Source organism: Mesoplodon mirus (assembly GCF_964341445.2).
Source record: "Mesoplodon mirus genome assembly, chromosome: 10".
NCBI classification, from domain to species: domain Eukaryota; kingdom Metazoa; phylum Chordata; class Mammalia; order Artiodactyla; family Ziphiidae; genus Mesoplodon; species Mesoplodon mirus.
This window is the reverse complement of record NC_138986.1, coordinates 25,088,426-25,108,229: the sequence shown is the minus strand read 5'-3', so window position 1 is coordinate 25,108,229 and position 19,804 is coordinate 25,088,426. Positions and strand designations below refer to the sequence as shown.

The following is a 19,804-nucleotide window of genomic DNA, read 5'->3' as shown; positions in this document are numbered from 1 at the left end:
GTTCTCTAACCCCTACCTGTGGTGACTGAAAAGGTCCGATTCATATCTAAAGATGACGATCTAGAATGAGAGGGCTGAGGCCTTGGAGGGGGAGGTGGTGGTGCAGTGTTATCAGGCGACATTCCTGAATGAGACCTGCAAAATTCGCCCCGTTACAATTGGTCATGCTACTGACATTGGAGCTTTTCTTTTTTCTTCTTAAGCATTCAAACTCAGCTAAGCAGCAAAGGATCTTATTGGTGTGACATTTTCTCCAGAGGACAGACAAGTATTACAATGAATAAACAGTACTGTTTATGATGTGCATTCAACAAGTAGTTATTTAATATAGCAAATAACCTTCTTTATAATTATACAGTCAACAAAATTTCAAAAAATTTAAAAAGAAAGTTAGTTATTAACATGAATTCAAGGTAGACTTCTAACCTAGAGTAATGTTTTTTCATTCATTTAAAGATAATACTAGTCTGAAAAGCTATTTTCAAAAAAGAGAAACTCTACTTTCACATACGGTTAGCCTTCAACTTACTTAAAGTTTGGTAAGCTGAGGAAGAATGTGGCTCAACTATGTGAGATGCCCATTCCTGTGTTACCACAGGCCCTCTCATTTCAGAGGTGGTTATTTATCCTCATGCTCAACCCTCTCTCGAGACTCACTTACTGGCCACCGAAGTCTCCTATGTATTCTGAAGAGTCTCATGGACTTTAGCAATCTGATCCTCACTACTAGGAATAAAAAGTAGACTAAAATCCAAACTGGCTGAGAACTCTAAGATATATGAAAAAGCAGCCTTTTGACTGTGTGAGCTCTTCAGAGATTCTATATTACCACTCTCTCCATATATCCTCCAGAAGTGTGGCAAAAGGCTCTTACAATGCGTGAAAAGCAGGGGAGAAAGATGCTTCTGTCCTGTGCACAGTTCTGAGTGGACGGTGAAGCCCTTGTAGACAGAGCCCTTGCTACCCTCACCCTACCCCACACCTTTTTTTGTTTGTGTCGGAGACGTTATATATAATGCAGATCTTCAGGGTGGGTAGGTAGTCCAGCACTGGGCTATGCTTCCAGATGACATTTTAAAACACTGAATTTTTTTTTTTTTTTTTTTTTTCTTTTTGCGGTATGCGGGCCTCTCACTGTTGTGGCCTCTCCCGTTGCGGAGCACAGGCTCCGGATGCGCAGGCCCAGCGGCCATGGCTCACGGGCCCAGCCGCTCCGCGGCATATGGGATCCTCCCAGACCGGGGCACGAACCCGTATCCCCTGCATCGGCAGGCGGACTCTCAACCACTGCGCCACCAGGGAGGCCCTAAAACACTGAATTTTTTTGGTACTTGCCCATAAGGCTATGAAAGGAAATATGCACATTTCTTAAATAGACTCTCACTGATGAGCTACAAAAAGGACTGTATTCAACCACTACTGCCAAAAAATTATCAGCTCATTTTAAACCTTCCACAGAATACCATGAAGACATAACGGTTCCTTCTGTTTTCCTATTAAAGTTGGAAAGAATCAAAATCATTTCCCTTTTACATAAATCAGTAGGTAACCTAACAGCCTTTAGAGAAGTGCAGAACTGAAGAATAGAGAAAAATAACTTATACTTGGTTTTAAATAATTTTAAATATTAAAACATTAACAAGATATTTTAGTTATGCTTTTTATTGACAGAAACACTAACCTTTGACGAGTTACATTGTTCCCAATCTGTTCTGGATCCGAAGTAAAAGAGTCTGAACTACTGTAACCATCTGCTGATAAATGGGATATATCCTATTTAATAATAAGCATTTATATAACTGAATTATTGTTTCAAATCAGAGATATTCAAAGATTGGCTAACACGTTAACATTTCATCATAGTATTACTAACTGTAAAAAATTATATATAAATCAAATAAATTATGGACTATTTACACAACACAATACTATGCACAGAGAACAAGTTACAATCTAAAAAAGTTATTATTTAATAACAGAGAAATATTCAAAATAAGTTACATGGAAGGAGGATAGAAAACAGTACATGTACTACAGTTTCATTTCATATAAGAATATAACATGCACAGAATGAGGATTAAGGTTGACAAGGAATGCTAATCGCGGTCACTCGTAGAATAGTGAGATTACAAGTAATTTTCATGTTCTTATTTTTATTTATTACATTTCTACAAGTGTGAATAATTTTTGTAATGAAAAAATTCATTTTTAAAGAATAAATTAGAAATATCTTAAGCAAAAAAGCTAACTTCAAAACTGTTAATGTAAAATTTTTAACAATTTGACAAGGGAATAAAACGTGCTTAGACAATAATAAAATTTATGAAATTAACCAGAGGGTACCAATTTTTCACCTGAGGTAATATCATTTTCAATTTCCTCAAAGTCTTATGAAGGAGAAGAGAATCCCAGAAGCAGACTAAGAGTTGTGAAGCAGTAAAGAAGTTTTAAAATAGAAACTCTAGGGATAATGTGAAGAAATACTACTCATACCTTTCAAGAGTGATAAATTGAAGGGACTGGTTATTTGGTTTAGTTTCATTTCAAAATGTATCCCTTTCCTTTTTCTTGTCAAATCACTGAGAAGTTTACTTAATTGGTACAAGAAGGATGCTAAAATTAACAAATTTCCATTTGGATGTTCTAATAGGCATCTCAAACTTATCATGTCCTAACCTGAACTCCTACTCTTCCCCCACCACAAACCTTCTCCTACCACAGACTCTGTCAATTCCCAGTTGCTAAGATCCCTTGAACCACTCATGACCCCCCCACCCCCACCCCTTCACATTCAAGCAAATCCTGTGGTCTTTTCCTACCAAAATCTAACCAGAATCTGACCACTTCTCAGCACTTCTACTGCTACCACCCTAGGCCAAGCTATCATCTTCTCTTGCCTGTATTGTTATAACTGTTTCCTAAAATGGTCTTTCCCTGTTTGAACTCTTGCCTTCTTCTGGCCTATTCCCAATACAGCAGCCAGAATGATCCTGCTAAAAAAGGAAGGTCAGATTATGTCACTTCTCCATTCAAAAACCTTCTAAATCGGGCTTCCCTGGTGGCGCAGTGGTTGAGAGTCCGCCTGCCGATGCGGGGGACACGGGTTCATGCCCCGGTCCGAGAGGATCCCACACGCTGCAGAGCGGCTGGGCCCGTGAGCCACAGATGCTGAGCCTGCGCTCCGCAATGGGAGAGGCCACAACAGTGAGAGGCCCGCGTACCGCAAAAAAAAAAAAAACCTTCTAAATGGCTTTTCGTCTTACTCAGTAAAAGTCAGTCTTACACTGCTCCCCAGTTACTATTCTCCCACTTGCTACCTCTACCTGCCAAATTTACTAACTAGTTCTATTTCGGGTGTTTGCTTGCTGTTCCCAGTAAATAAGGCATCTTCCCTAAACCAGAGCTTCATATTGGCTGTTCCTTGTGCCTTAAACATCCTTCCTTCAGATATTCACACAGCCCAATTCCTTGTCTCCTTCAAGTTTTAACTCAAATGTCATCTTTTGTAAGGCCTTCTTTGATCACCTTATTCAAAATGTCACTCCCTCTCCCCTTTCACAACTTAATTTTTATCCAGGATGTTAATTATCTCCTAAGATAGGAGTCCTTTTTTTCTGTTACCTCCCCTACAGAATGTAAACTCCAAAAGGGCAAAGATTTTTTTGTTTTGTTTTGTTTACTGATGAATCCCCAGTGTCTAGAACAGAGCCTGGCACATAGTATTCCATTAACATTGGCTGAATGAATGAATATATACCCAATTTCTTGTGAGAGAGAAAGAAAGGAGCTAGTGGGAAAGAGCCAACATACAAAATCTGGCTAGTTGAGAGGGATGGCAAACAGGAGGCCTGCCTTGAAGACGGTTCAGTGGCAATGGGCAACCAGTTATTCATACAGAGGGTAGGGTGTTTAAAATGACTGACTATTCTCTGCATTATCCAGTGAAGATAATATTAAATGGTTATATATTTGAATTATTCAGACTCTAAGTCCAGACTTAATAAACCTCAAATGGATGATGCTATTCTATCTTTCACTTACCTACAGTATTTCCAGAAGCAAATTTCACTGATGAATTTATCTTATTTTCTTCTGAAAGGTCAGATGTTTTCACCAGTAATGGGCTAGTGGGATTAGTATGATCTAGGAGATAATTAATAGGTAAAAATACAAGATATAGGTATCTGAATTAGTAAATTCATAAACCTCAGAGTACAAGACTTTGTTTCAATACTCCGAAGAAGTAGCAAGTAAATCCATGAAATGTAAGACAAAATAATATTTAATAGGACAAACATAAACCTATTTATATAGAATTTTGTTTTCTGCCACAACAGAAGATACTTTATAATGAAAGAGTCAATCTGCATGTTCATACTTTGTTAATTTTATCCCTGAAGGGCAATTAGTTAAATAAAACACCACACAAATGACTGTAAAATAGGTAATTTATGTTGTTGACTTACATAGAAAACAAATCTATCTGTGAGAGACCCTAACTAAAACATTTAATCTAAAATGAGGAGAAACTTCAAGAGTTAAAGCAAAATATACTATTTCAAAGTCAAGATTCACTTTAACATATACCTCTTCGGTTAAAATTTGAACATACTTTAAATGTAAATTCACAAGAATGATCATAAGAACCCACGGCGTATTAGAAAAGTCACGTTTTCCAAACGTCCTTATTTAAAAACTTTATAAATTAAATTCAATAATTTGCTTTTAAAACTGTAATATAAATTTTAAAAAATATACAAGCACACACACACAGTACAAATATAATTGCAGAAAGTACTATGTTAAAAAATAAGCAATTAACAAAAGAAACCTGAACTCAGAATGATTACCTGTGTATTTTGGTTTGATGCTAAACTAAAATACAACCCACTAAACTAAAATACAACCCAGCAACAGCTTCCTTACCACTGCCAGTTCTTTTAAGTTCCATTTCCTGCATGTGGATTTTGCTTGGAGTCATACGAATGGGAACTGGATGAACAATAGCAGTATCCTACAGACAAACGGGAGGAAATACAGAATTTGTATTAAAAATGCCAAGCAGGTACCCTGAAATAACCAAAATTAAAAACACTTCAATAACTGGTGGACAGAGTTTCTCATTCACACTAAGGCAAGCATGAAAATTAATTTTTTAAATAAAAGTTCCAGAATTATATTTTAAAAAATCAAGTTTTCTATATACACCTAATAATCTGATTTGTTTTATAAAAAGTACATTTTAACTTTGAGTGATTAAAGATTTGAGAAAAAAACTGATCTTATAAAAATACAATTCAAGACAATATTCAAAGGCAAAGTGTGAAATGATCTGATGAAATTATACAAATCTGAACCTTTGAGGTTAAAAGGAACTATTTCATGAGAACCCAAAGACTAAGTAAAAGATTGAATTCATTTTCACTAAACTGCTCAAAAAATTTGACACTTTTCTTTTTCACGTATAAAACAAAGTTAATGACATGACTGTCATATTGTAACAGTAGGCATGATACTTTCTATAGATTAGTTCTACAGAACTGTTTAAAATTCATGCATAAAACTTCCACAAAGGAACCCATTTTTTTAAGAGTTGGGATAAGTAACACTCCTACTCTAACATTAATACTTTCCTTAAATTTTTTCGTGACTATACTACATCTGATAATTCTCAACTGAAGTCATGAGTGGCAAGTCTAGTTAGAGGAGTAAAGGAACTGACAGAATCAACTTCTGAAAAGAGTATAAAGCAATGTATGGCAGCCTCTCCAAAAGGGAAGGAAGAGAGAAAGGTGCATCTGGGTAGCCAGGGAGGCCTGGCCCTGGGAGCTGAGACGCCCAGGGGAGGAACTAGAACAGGATCAAGCATTTGGCTTAACAGCAACAGACCAGCTAAAAAACATGCCTACAGGAGTTCAGCCCCTTCTACTAGGAGTCAGCTCGTATTTTGCATGTGCTGCTGCTAAAGACTGAACTTGAGATCCTTAAATTTCAAATATCTAGTAATGAGTTTAAGTTTATAATTTAGTGTGAAGGACAATGACCTTTCAATTTAAGTTGGACACTGTTTTGGTGACAGTATTAACACCACACCTCTGCAACTTCTAGCATACCATCTCCTGTTTGACAGGTCTCCTTGGCTTATTCACAAAATCTCTAAATTCAACCCATTTATAACAAATGAATTCTTTACTGCAATTAAACAGATAAATCCATTTACAGTAATTTCCTGTCCCTACACCAGTGAGATTCTGGACAGGGTTATGTACTATTTAATAAACCTAAACTAACATTTCCCCTACAACTCTAAAGTTACAGTTATAAAAGATAAACATAATAGATGGATAAAAGTTTAGATTTCTCACATAAGAATGAGTCATACTCAGGAAATTATTAACAATACACTCAAGATGTTGTTTGTTATGTTTATGGTTATGAAAAACATGGCTTTAAGAATAACTACTATTTTCTTAACTTACAATTTTAATAGCAAAAATAACTGCTGAGAATCAGAATTTAACATTCTAAGGCAAGATTAAAGGAGAAAGCATGATAGATTCATGCTTATTCCAAACCCAAAGCACACTAAGAAAAAACAAGCAAGGAAAACTTATTAGATGCTTTAACTCATAATATTGATCTAATATATATTCTGTGTATATGTACGTAGAGTGATATTTATAAAATTTGTAACAGGAATATTAAGTAGCCTTTTCATGTATTTCCAGTACAATAAAGGGAGGTCACAATAATGACCCCCCAAAAAGAAAATCATGAATGTTCTATTCATTCTCTAAATAATTTGCATAAGTTTCTGTACCAGCAAATCAATTTCCTGTTGCATACTTCAGTCATATAACTAATTGTTGCTGTGAGCCTGCACTAGCTTTAATCCAGTGGATCCTGCTACCAGTAGGACAAGGCAATTCCTGGAAGAGCTTTAACACAGATGACCAGGCCCCACCTCAGACTAGTGATCAGAAGCTCGGTCTGTGACTGTGACGTGCAGCAGAAGAAAGAGCTTTGACTTCAAACATTTCAACACCCAGGTGAAGAACCATAAATGCCTGTAAGTCTCTGGGTCCTGAGCCACAAAATGCCAAGGTAACACTTTCTCTGCTCCAAATCAGCATCCCCATATTTAAAAATAGAGAAAAAAGTAAAGAGACTGACTGGCAGGCTCTGCTCACTTTCTTCTAACTATTCAAATCACCCAAAGCCTTTAGGAAACCCATTCCTAAACACTCATGGCACATTTGTATCCTATATTTAGGTACTTGATTTTATACATCTTAGTACTTTATTGAATATTCTATTGTGCTCAAATATCTACCTTTTCTAATTGGCTTAAATTTTACTATCCTGTCTGTCTGAAACCAGCCCTGCCTACTTGCTATTCTTGTGTCACTTAGTTCAGGTGCTCATCATCTCACTCTCTCTTGATCCCATCAGTCCTTCACATTGTTGCCTGAACGATCTTCCCCAGCTACCTCTTTGGCACCCTCATCTTATCATGGTACTTCTTGTTAGCTCCTAGTTAAGTTCAGACCCTTGGTCTAGGAAACAAAGATCTTCCCAGTCAGGTTTCAGCCACACTCTTCAGCTCCCCATCACTCCCCCATCCGTGTCTACCCTATACCCTCACTGCACTGAATTGCTCCTGCTAGTGACCTTCTGCTTGCAATGCCCTTGTCCACTTCTGCCAATTCACGGTTTCATTCAAAACTCATCATACAAACATACCCTCTTTTGTGAAAACTTTCCCAAACACACTGGGCTGAGTTAGCCCACAGTTCTCTGCCCACAGTTTTGTTCATGGCTACATATGATAATTATCAAAGTCAGCTATATTAAACCATCAGTTTATTATGATTAAGCTGTGGTCTACTTAAGACTGGACTTGTTTTTTGACATCTTGGTATTCCTAGAGAATAACACAGGCACCTGGAAGGGGGCTCCACCAGACCAACTGAGTTGGCTGGGCATAATCAGTGATCAAATGAACTCCCTTTTCATACCCTGAGTGAGTCAAACATTCTACAGCACTCAAGATCAGAGATAAGTCATGGCGGAGACTAGTGCACTGCACTTCTCGTCAGTCTAGAATTTCCTGGTGGAAACAGATTCTACCAGAATAAGCAGTTCAACAAAAGTACTCAAGTTTCTGGAAATGAGATATCAGAAACTCAGTTTCATAACAATTCTGGGAGCCTAATAATTAACCATCTCAGTTTGCATGTGAGGTCACTGCACTGGGTGGTGGCTGTCTCTAAGTGCTACAGAGCAGTTTGGAGTCCTTCACAGACAAACTTTATTGAGCAATACCTACTTATCAAAATTTGGCTTTTAAAAATTATTCCATTAAGTGTTTCTGACACTGTAAGGTATGTTACATTCATATCAGAACTGTAGTGTTCTTTTTCTCCTATGTGAGTCTCTTCTAATCTGAATGGACCTTATTTACTTACTTATAATCCTTATTTATATAAACCTTGCAAAGGATCATTTGGGAATGTGGCCACAGGCTGTGTTCTGTAGACTGGTAATATGTCAGGTAAGAATTAAATGAAGGTTAAGAAACTCAGACCCTCACTGAAAGCAGGGCATTGTACTAATTGAAAGTTTATAGTGAGATTATAGTTTGCCAGCGTAAAAGAAAAAAGATGTTTCTACGTACCAGATTATAAATATTTAAGACTGCCAACTTTATCAAATTTAGAGGTCTAAATTCAAGTTTAAAATGTCAATTAACCATTTAAAACTTTCTTTCCTAGAGCCTCCTGCCATACTAGAAAAAACAAAAGAAAGTATTGTGCCATATCATTTAAAACACTAGAGCTGGAATTCACAAATTTGGATATTATTTCCAAGAAGTTACAAGAATATCACTGTTATTAAGTCAACTATTTCCCTGCATTTCTTGCCAGTCATGAGTCAATTTATTTTGCCTCCGAGTTCTAGATTTTTATATTTAATGTTCTTTTCTGGCCTGACAAAGATCATAATACTATGAATTATTACTCTGAATATCTCTTAAGGGTTAGAGAATAAAAGAGTCTCTAATGCTACATCCTTCCCTGTAAAATACTTTTATTAAGTACTTTAAATAAAATTAACTTGACTCTGTAAGTAGGAGATAAGAATAATATGGAGAAATGAAACTCAGAGCTGAAGTAAAACTTTCTTTTAGCTTATAGCACCTGTCACTTCCCAAGAAACTTTAATTACTGCTGCTAATAAGCAGGAAAAATTGTTAAGTGTTGCCTTTTTATTTCTCTCCCATTTTTCAGAGACTAAAAGCAAAGATTAATGTCCTCAAAGTAGTAAGGAAAGAGAAGGCCAAAGACTCAGATAATCTACATATTAATTGGCCCCTGAATAATGAATAGATTATAAAAATAGACACTTAAAACACTTCCATACATTATGTTTGAATTCAATATAGCAGTATTCTCTGTATTTCAAACAGATATAAATTCTTTAAAATTATAAAACACACCAAAGAGCCATTAATTTAAAATGTTGAAGATGTACTATTATCTTTAAATGCCACTTCTCCCAAATCCATATTAAATAACAAGACTATTTTAACATTTAATTAATAAATGCTGGCTATCTTTGGTCAGAAACATCTAAAAAGAATGCCTTGTGTCACTTTCTCCAATTCTTTTCACTGAACTCATTTTTAAAAATCCTACCTTTACACTCTTCTTCCCTTCCTACTTACTTCCTCTTTTCTTTTTGAAAGGTACTTATTAGCATGTCCTTCTCTTTATAGGAAAAAATGAAAAATAAAAGAAAAAGCAGGAGTGAACAGTGAGAAGACTGTAACAGCTACAGTATAGAAGTTTTCAAATAACTTGAGGGACGGGTGGGGCATATATGAAGTTCAGTCTATGAGACAGAATTTATTTTTTAAATCAGGATGTGAACTTTGTAGCATTTTCAAAGCAACACAGTGAACCACAGGAAGACAAGACGGAGCCTCCTCTGCACAATGGGAATCTTTGACCAACAGCACTATTGTTTTGCTGAACTTGATTCTCTTGTAACAGGACTCAACATACTAATTAAGTCAAAGCTGTACCATCTGGACTGTTAAAATAAAAGATGACACTGCATATTTACATACATAGCACAGGTTACACGATGTGTAAGCATACAAATAAAATAGTATTTACTGTCGTTACACTGAAATAAGCAGTATATGTTTAATAAAACATACACTCAATTAGCAAATGAAAACAAGGTCAACTAAATCAATTGTCACAAAATGCTCCTTTAGACACATGTATCAGATTTTAAAAACATAGATTTCTCTCATTAAAATAACTAGAAAATACAAAGAATGGTAAAAAAAAAAAAAAAAGTTCTTTCCACCATTAAACACACAAAAATTGAAAAGCCTGCCACCATTTCCCTCTAAGCACTCCACTGAATCATGCATATCAGCTAAAAACCATAATGAATGAAAATTTGGGTTAATAAAATTAATTTCAAACAAGCAAGCTAAGTGATTGACTTACAGGATCAGCTGGTGCAATGTTAGAATCAAATTGGGTCAGAGTTTGTGAGCTTGAAGAGCGTTCACTAAATGTCTCCCACTGCTGAACAGACAGAGGAGAGACAAGTCAGCATGATGAGAAAGATGGAGTAAAAGATCACCGGAGAAGATTTAGCAAAGTAATTCAGAGGTTGCACTGCAAGTTGTGTTTCGTAGGCCTGACAAAATTCCCTAAGTTCTATTTTTCCATAAACATTCTACATTATCTATGCTGGGTCATCTTGTAATGTAAAGTGAGCAGCTTCACGATCAAATGTACAGTAACAATTTACTGCAATCTCTACGGGAGAGATTCAAAGCCTTACAGAATTCAATTCAAAACACAATAAAGGAACAGAGTCTAAGTGGTATAAATGGTGACAAAAGAAAAATATAAAGGGGTTTGTCTTGACTAGAGAAAGAATAACTTCAAATCCTTCTTTCAAAATCCAAATGTTAATGCACTGATTTGGTGGTACTAATGAATTCTGAGTACCAAAGTTTTGGTCAAAACAAAGCAAGTCAGTGCGACTTGCCAGTGCGACCCCTGAAAGATGATTCTATTATGTATGTGCACATATTCTGTACGTATGTATAGATATTTAATAAAATATAATTGAGATAAAATGCAAAGAATTCTGGAATTAATGTAAGTTTGAGCTTATGTCAATCTGTAGCAAGTCAACCCCTGTAATCAGCATTATGAACAGGGCCATGCCAGACCACAAGACAAAACTGCCAATCAGGCACCCACCTCCAACCCCATGCTAGAAAAATCAGAATGCGGCCACAATGAGAGCAAATCAAGCAACTGAGTATGTGTTATATATAGAAGATGTATTTTGATATGAAATACTACTCTTCTAAAAGAGGTACACAAATATCATACCTCAAATTAGGTGGAGTGATAAGTGATTATTAATTTTAGTAAATTCCATTTGAAGATCTTAGTAATAAACAGTATAGGATTTTATATCAAAATCATATTAAAATTATCATTAAAATTTGATTCTTAAGAATTACCAGTTATACTCTGAAGAAGGAAAAACATCTGCACATATACAATATATACACACGAATGTTTACACACAGACACACCTACTCCATTAACCAAAATCCTCTTTTTATAATTCAGTATAGAAAAGTATACATTTTTATGCTTCAAAGTTCGACTTACTATTTAAAACAGTAATATTCAATTTGAGAAGACATGTAGAAACTAAATGTTAGCAAATGAACACATTTATAAAAATTATCTACAGAAATGGCTAATGCAGTCATTCAACAGCTTTCCCTAAAGATTAGTTTTAAAATCATAAAATTAAGATATACTAAGAAATACTGATGCATTGAGCATGTTTCCTGAATAAAGATAAATCCACATTATCCTGGGACATCACTTTAGGGAAGTGACTTACCAATATTTGTTAATATAATTAGTTTCCTCAATAATTATTGTTGCATAGGTACAGAAGGAGTTTTAAAAATCCTAATTATCTAACTATGGAAAAAAGTTTAGATGCAGAATATTTTTTCCAAAAAGAAGACATTTGTCTACCTATTTGGTGGCATGAGATTTTACTTGATTTTACAAGACTGTATGTAAGCTAGCTGGAGAGCAGAGAAACACTCTTATCTTTGTAACTTTAGTGTAATGATTAAGAGCACAGGCTCTGGAACCAGATGACTGGAACCCTGGTTACGCTGCACACCTGCAGGCGAGTTATCTAACCTCTCTGTGCTCCAGTTGTACCATCTGTAACGTGAGGTTAATAATGCCTATGTCACAGGACTGTTATAAGAATGTAAAGAGTTAATATATGTAAAGAGCTTTTTGAACAGAACGGACACATCAAAAGTGCTCAATAAATGTTACAGATTGTTATTAGTGTATCCCCTACAGTGCCTCATCCATATTTGCAGGTGCTGAGTAAATATTTGTTGAAAGAATATTAGTGCTTTGAGGTAGAAAATTAAAATGTAATTTCCATATCCTAAGTAAATTTAAAAAAATAAATATTATTAAAATGTGTCAAAAATCAATGTTAGTTTTAGTAACATTTTGATTTTCCACACACAGTAAAAAAAAAAACAGTTATGACATTCATGTCCTTATTAGCAAACACCACAACATGAAACTTGGTAAGAATATTTAAGAAGGGAAATGCAACTGCTTACATCAGATGTGAAAGGGATTTCCATTGCTAGTCTTTAATGATCACATGTGATTTTTACTTAGAATGAAGATGGGCTTTTGAACTGACATGCTTTAGAAAGAGTTGCTATTTTTATGAACAGATATCAGTAAAAATACTCTTTTAATCTGATACTGCTTTTTAAAAAAAATGACAGAAATGAATAAAGGCAGCAAACACAGTGGTTTCAAGAACACTGACCCTATTCTCCATAAAGCCTTTCTACTAGCAAATTCTTTCAAGGCTTAAATCTTCCCTCCAGAAAAACACTTATATAAATGGTTTTATGTCTGACAGCATGATGGATGTATATTATAATGTCTCAGAAGCAGGTATCTGTGATTACATCATAAAGCAGCAGCAAGTACTTTAAACCTGCCAATTACTTCTCTTGTTTTTCAGTTGTCCAAAATTAACTAGTGTCTCTTTAAACCCAGTATTTTTCTGGCTTTAAAAGACAAAGAAAGCACAGAAGCTTCAAGCACTATCTAAAAGTGATACAAAAGACTGTAAGGAAAAAAAATATAACTTGTTCACAAAGAAAAGTGCTCTAACAGGCTGAGCAGTGGTTTTCAATTGAAGTTCTACAGAGCATGAAGGTTTAACAGAGGGGCCTCAGAGGGTGCTTTGTGGAGGCAGGGCCTCAGGTCCTCTTCCCTTATTCTAATCATAGTGGCCCTACTTTTATTGTTTTGTATAATGGAGTTCCAAAGTAATGGGGGGTGGTTCTCAAATTCTGTTTTCCACGCTGGGCTTGGTCTTATATAACATGGTCTTTAACCGCTGCATTTAATAGGGCTAAATCATTCCATTTTGTATTAAATAAAATAAATTACTATGAATAGCCTGGAATGTAGAAAATATTTTTTTCATGTGGAAAGCTGGTTTAGTGGCTTCTCATATCACTTCTGATGCTAAGATTCCAAATCTATTATCCCAGGCCTTGCTTACAGGAATGAGAAGGCAGTGTGACACAGCAGGTGTGCTAACTGACTGAACGTCCAAAGGACCTGTGTTCAAATCTCAGCCCTTGTCCCTTACTGGCGGTAAGATATCTTGTCCAAGACATTTACCCTTTTGACTGTTAAGTTCATGCATCTGCCCCATCTAACTCACAGGGATTTAGTAGGAATGAATGGTGGAAACTAAATGATAGTATATACATATGAAAAAGTACTTTGAAAACCTCAGAGTCATATAATTACAAATATCTATCACAGTCACATTTGATATGGTCCCTCAACTATGCACACACGCTGAAAGAGCTATATGCTGAAATTACCCTGCTCGGAACTTCTTACCTTAAAAAAGTGAATGTTAGTGAGAGAAAAGGGAAGCTTTGCTAACCTCACTGCTCTGATTCAGCTCAGGCCAAGTCTGGTTTAGTGACGGCATAGATGGAGACTTGCTTGGAGGTGCTTCTGCAGGAGAGCCTGAATAACCTACCTCACCTGGCTGATCCCCAACGTCTGCAATTTAAAAAAGAGAAATTCTCTATAAACAATATATTTTAGTTTAGGAATATTTACTCATAAAAACCTAACAGAAGGTTTTCACAAGTAGTAATTTATAATCTGAATTTCCTTTTCTCACGTTCCCAAAACAAACATCTTAACAATCAGACAATCAGGCAATACTTATTCCTGCAACTTACTGTCTACCTGAAACCAGAGTTTTCCATGAAAATAAAATCTAGTTAGAAATAAGTAGAAAAAGGGTGTTGTACATAGCAATGCAATAGGGTACATACTTTGAATCTTTTTCTAGTAGGGATGGATTTGTACCAGTTCCCAAAATGTATTCCATGGAATATTAATCAGTAAGGTATTTTTAAATATTAGGTTTTCTATTCAAATAAATCTGGGGATACTATAATTCCCTGTTGGAGTGTCCCCACGCACATTTGTATATCAAAGGCTTGTCATGTTTAAATCAGTTTTTCCCAAATATAAACCTTTTTTTATCAGACAAAAATCCCTCAATATTCCCTTGGCATATACTTTGGGAACTGCTGATTTACACTAATTCTCTCGAATTTTCTCTACAAGTCTTCCTTGTTACCAAGAAGCAGCATATATTTTCAAGGCAGACAGCAAAAGGAGAGAAAGAGCCCAGGCATGAGCAAAAAGCAAAGTCAGTGAGCCCACACGAAACAAACTTTTATCATTAGGCTCACTAGCATTTACAGACTTAACTGAGAGAGCTACAAATCCATGACAGGATTTCAAAGTGGTTTTTAAAGTATTATGTGATATCATGTTCTAATTTTAATTAGTTAAGGTCTCCCTAAGCTCTCAAATTGTAATTTAAAAACAGAAGGAATTTAATGGTAACTAAATTCTCATTCCAATCGTCCCAAATTTTACAGGGCTTTGAATATAATCCCAGTCTGAAAATCACATTGATTGCCAAATTAATGGGGAATACCTAATCTGTTTAGAACCTGTATCAAAAATATGACTCTAATATCCATCACTATCTCATTGTTTGACCATGGGCAAGTTGGATAAAATAAATAGTACCTGAGTTTCTCCATCAGAAAGAAAGACATCTGCCATTAAATGTTAGTACTAGTATATACTTCAGATTCCTATACAGACAGCCATGTAACAACTTAGCAATGTATAGGTTTTAACCTTCCAATCTATTCATAAGTAAATCCTTCACATTTTAGTGCCTAGCACAGGACCTACCACATATCAGGCACTCAAGTATTTATTGAATGAGTAACTTTTGTGTGTTCTTCATTTAAATTCATTCTTCTTTACCATTATTTCCCTAGAACCAAAATTAACTATTGATACTCTGAAGAAGTCTCAAAATTTTTCTTCACCTATTCTGTTACATGACTATCTCAAAACACCTCCCTTTTACTCACCCTGACATTATTTCTTTATAGTCATATCACACTGCAAGTTCTAATTTGTAGTCCAGCATCATATTTTGATAAATTTTTGTTTTCTAAGATCAAGCATTGTTGCTATTTCTTGCTTAATTCTATCTCTTTCTCAGTAAAAGTGCCAAAGTGATATAGAACAAATAAGAGGCAGAAATGCTTTATATAATGTTCTATGAAGACCTCTTAACTCAAAGCTCTTAGAGAAAACCTAACGAAAAAACTATTTATAATAAATAGTAGCAGCAAATTCCTCATGGAAATAGCTTGTGGTTTTCAGTGTGAACAAAAATCATGGACTTTTTTTTCTATGGTAACACAGGGAGATGAATTAGCCTAAGTTATTACATATTAAAGATGGTGGCAGAGCAGAGTCGTTCCCGGATGGACTTGCCGGTCTCGGCCTCTATGTCCACCCCCGAGCCCAGCTCTCCGGGGGCAGCTGCCGCCCGGCTCCACAGCGGCTTCAACTTGGACTGCAGCGAGGACGGCAAGGCGCTTGACGGCAAACTGGAGCTGGACCTCACCAGCAAGATGCTTCTAGCGAGCCCTACATCAGAGCAGTATGACAGCCTACTTCGGCAAATGTGGGAGAGGATGGACGAGGGGTGAGGGGAGACCACATATGTCACTAGGCAGAGATCAGGAGACATGGGTTCGAGCCCTGGTCGAGGAAGATCCCACATGCTGCGGAGCAGCTAAGCCCGTGCGCCACAACTACTGAGCCTGCGCTCTAGAGCCCGCGAGCCACAACTACTGAGCCCACGTGCCACAACTACTGAAGCCCGCGCGCCTAGAGCCTGTGCTCCTCGACAAGAGAAGCCACCGCAATGAGAAGCTCGTGCACCGCAACAAAGAGTAACCCCTGCTCGCCACAACTAGAGAAAAGCCTGTGTGCAACAATGAAGACCCAACGCAGCCAAAAATAAATATCAAATAAATTTATTAAATTAAAACAAAAGGAAAGGGAGTTAAAGAAAGGATAATAGCTTTAGATTTGATAGTTTACCGGAAGTGAAACTCTGTCAGAAGGATGGTGAATGAAGAAGCGTCTTTAAAAGATCTCCCAAAGCAGATATTAAAGAAAAGAAAAATAGAATAAAAATAGTATTAACTATAGGATGATTAATTTTCCAAAGAACCTATTTAAAAGTCATACTGCATTATTATTTCAGTTTCAAATGTCACCTTAAGGCAAACTGGGGCCCTGATTTGACATGTCTAGACCTCTGTTCTCCTGTTAGTCTTCTACTGACAAATTTAGGGCCAGAGTGTACACCATCCCCACTGCAGGGAAGTTCAGTTTTGGGATGGATTCTGGGTACCTCTTTGATTCACTAGTACCAAGCTGCAGTGGGTCCAGCCCCTTGAGGCTAAGAACTTTAGTGTTATTCACCCAAATAATTATACTTCATAGTCATTCCACTACAGTTATTTTCCTACAGTAGCAGTTCTTATACTGCGAACTGTGGACTCCTGGGAGTCCCCATGACACTGTTAGGGGGGTCTAAAACGTCAAAATTATTTTGTAATAGTAATAATGCTTCTTCTCTGTGTTGGCCTATGCACTGATGTTGCGAAAGCAATGGTGGGTAGAACTGCTATAGCTTATTAGCAAGAATCAAGGCAGCGGCATGTAAATATATAGCGATTACTGCTACAATATAGCAGTCATTGTATTCTTTACCACCATGCATCCCGGTTAAAATATGTAAAAATAAATAAATCAATAAATATGCATGACAATTTCACTGAAGGATGTTCACCATTAAGCAGTAAAAATTATTAATTTTATTAAATCTCACCCCGGGAAACACATTTTTAAAATATTCTGTGGCAAAATGGGAAACAAATATGAAGCACTTCTCCATATTAAAGTGCAACGGTTGTCTCAGATGTCAGCTGAACAGGCCACTATTATTCTTGAAAGAACAGGTGATAAACTGTAATTATTCAGACATGGCTATTAGGCAGGGATTTTCTCGAAAATGGATTAAGTGACCCTGTCCCTTCAAGGAAAATAACAATTTTCAGTATTTGTTACTAATGATAAAGTTTGAGCTTTTAAGTGAAGATTAGAATTTTGGAAAATGTACATCTATGTCTATAAGCTCAAGAGCTTCCCAGTACTTCCTTGATAAGATAGGCTGTGATATTAACAAACACACTTTTTGATATTTTATAATAAAATGTCCCAACATTTGAAAGACCTGTACAACTCAATGAACTGATATTTTACAAATAATCGGTGCATTATGTTACAAAGCCGTGCATGGGTAAAAGATTCATTCAAAGCTCAAGACAGATCTATATAACAGTACAAACAATTCATTAATATGGTTTCAGCTTTTACACTGCAATTAACCTTTAAGAAATTACCACTTGTTGAGCTTTGGTGCAGTACCAAAGAATATCCAAAATTATCTGAAAATAGTCCTCCCTTTTACTACGTGAGGCCAAATTTTCTTCATGTACTAAGGATTGGCATCCTTGTTCTGCAAAGGGCTAGCCAGTAAATATTTTAGGCTTTGCAGGCTATAAGGTCTCTGTTGCGACCACTCAACTGTGCTGCTGTCAAAAGCAGCTATAGGTAATTCACAAAGGAATGGGCTTGGCCGTGTTCCAATAAATTTTTATTTATGGATGCTGAAATTCAAATTTCTTATATTTTCATGTGTGATAAATATTATTCTTTTTTGAAAACAAAAACCACTCTTTGCTTGCAGGTTATACAAAAACAGTCAGCAGACTGGATCTGGCCTCAGGGCTTGGTGTGCCAACCGCTGATATACCTCAAACAAAGTAACACACTCATCAGATTGAATGCAGAATGCAGCTAGTTGAGATTCTAAGCTGTCTTCTGTTACACCAAATATGAAAGAGATTAGCAAAAGTGTAAAACAATGCCACCTTTTTCACAATTTTTTTTATTTTGGAGAATATGGTTATTTTCCTAAAAATACCTATGCTAATATGTAAGGAATTTATTCTTGTTACTTTAAAATAAAGTAGTATTTTTAAAAAATGTATCAGTTTTAATTTCTAATAGGGTTACTATTGACAGATCTAATCTACAAAAAGAAAGCCTTTTTTGGGGTCCACAAAAATTTTTAAGAATGTAAAGGGGTCCCTAAGATGAGAAAGTTTGAAAAAAATCACTGTCCTAGAAAATTCAAAAATTATCTCTGGAATAAATTAGCAAAATTACACACTGCTTCTTTCCTAACTTCATATATAGAACAACAAATGGCAGTAGAAAAAGAGCAAATTACCTATGTTCTAGAAACTAACAGTCATGAGTCTGGGAAGAGGCATTATGTCTGTAAATAAACTACACTTCCTTCAACTTGGCTCCTTATAAATACTCCAACAAAGAGCTTCATAGCTGCCCACAAAAGTTAGTCTTTAAGACTGTATCCTTACGGAGGCAGGGGTGTAATTTTACTCTTACCTGATGCAGTGTTCCAACCTAGCCTCCTGCTGGAACACTGTGTCAACCCTGCCTCCCTTCTGAGGGTTCTGCTCTGCCCCTGACATCATCAGAGCATCAGGGCTGAAAAAGAAGAGCATGAGCCTAAATTATTTGTTAAAGTCAACCCCAAAAGGGCTTTTATGCAAAAAGTATTTCCATGTATAAAAGTGTACCTGGAAGGCACAACCCAGTGTGATCATACTGATGTACTGTCAATCTACATTTAAAAGTTAGTAATGATAGGGCTTCCCTGGTGGCGCAGTGGTTGAGGGTCCACCTGCCGAAGCAGGGGACACGGGTTCGTGACCCGGTCCGGGAAGATCCCACGTGCCGCGGAGCGGCTGGGCCCGTGGGCCATGGCCGCTGGGCCTGCACGTCCAGAGCCTGTGCTCCGCAACGGGAGAGGCCACAACAGTGAGAGGCCCGCGTACCGCAAAAAAAAAAAAAAAAAAAAAGTTAGTGATGATAATATGAAAAGTGCAAACCTTATTTTCAGGATCGCACTAGAAAATAAAAACACTGTCAGTAGTTTTCATCCTTCTAGGCTCCATAGACCCTAAAAAGTTCCCAGATTCAGTTCAGTTCAGTGTACCTGCTGAACAACCTCTTTCTTAAAGAGAAAGAACCTCTTTCAGTTTCATTCTAGGTTTATAATCTACCCACCCCAAATTTCTCTCATTTTCCTACTATTATACTCA

General features: G+C 36.4%; 1 protein-coding gene across 6 annotated transcripts in view; it reads right to left on the bottom strand.

The window, feature by feature from the left end:
• REPS1 (RALBP1 associated Eps domain containing 1) overlaps nt 1–19,804 on the bottom strand; it is an 80,260-nt gene that overhangs the window by 9,991 nt on the left and 50,465 nt on the right. For 3 of the 6 annotated variants that reach the window (XM_082633378.1, XM_082633377.1, XM_082633375.1), the window contains exons 9-14: nt 14,086–14,207; nt 10,527–10,607; nt 4,927–5,014; nt 4,042–4,143; nt 1,682–1,754; nt 17–135 (exon numbers count right to left, since the gene is read on the bottom strand). In XM_082633378.1, the coding sequence (XP_082489504.1) occupies nt 17–135; nt 1,682–1,754; nt 4,042–4,143; nt 4,927–5,014; nt 10,527–10,607; nt 14,086–14,207 (585 nt within the window). The remainder of the gene's footprint in view (nt 1–16; nt 136–1,681; nt 1,755–4,041; nt 4,144–4,926; nt 5,015–10,526; nt 10,608–14,085; nt 14,208–19,804) is intronic. The other 3 variants (XM_082633376.1, XM_082633380.1, XM_082633379.1) reach the window with 3 other exon arrangements.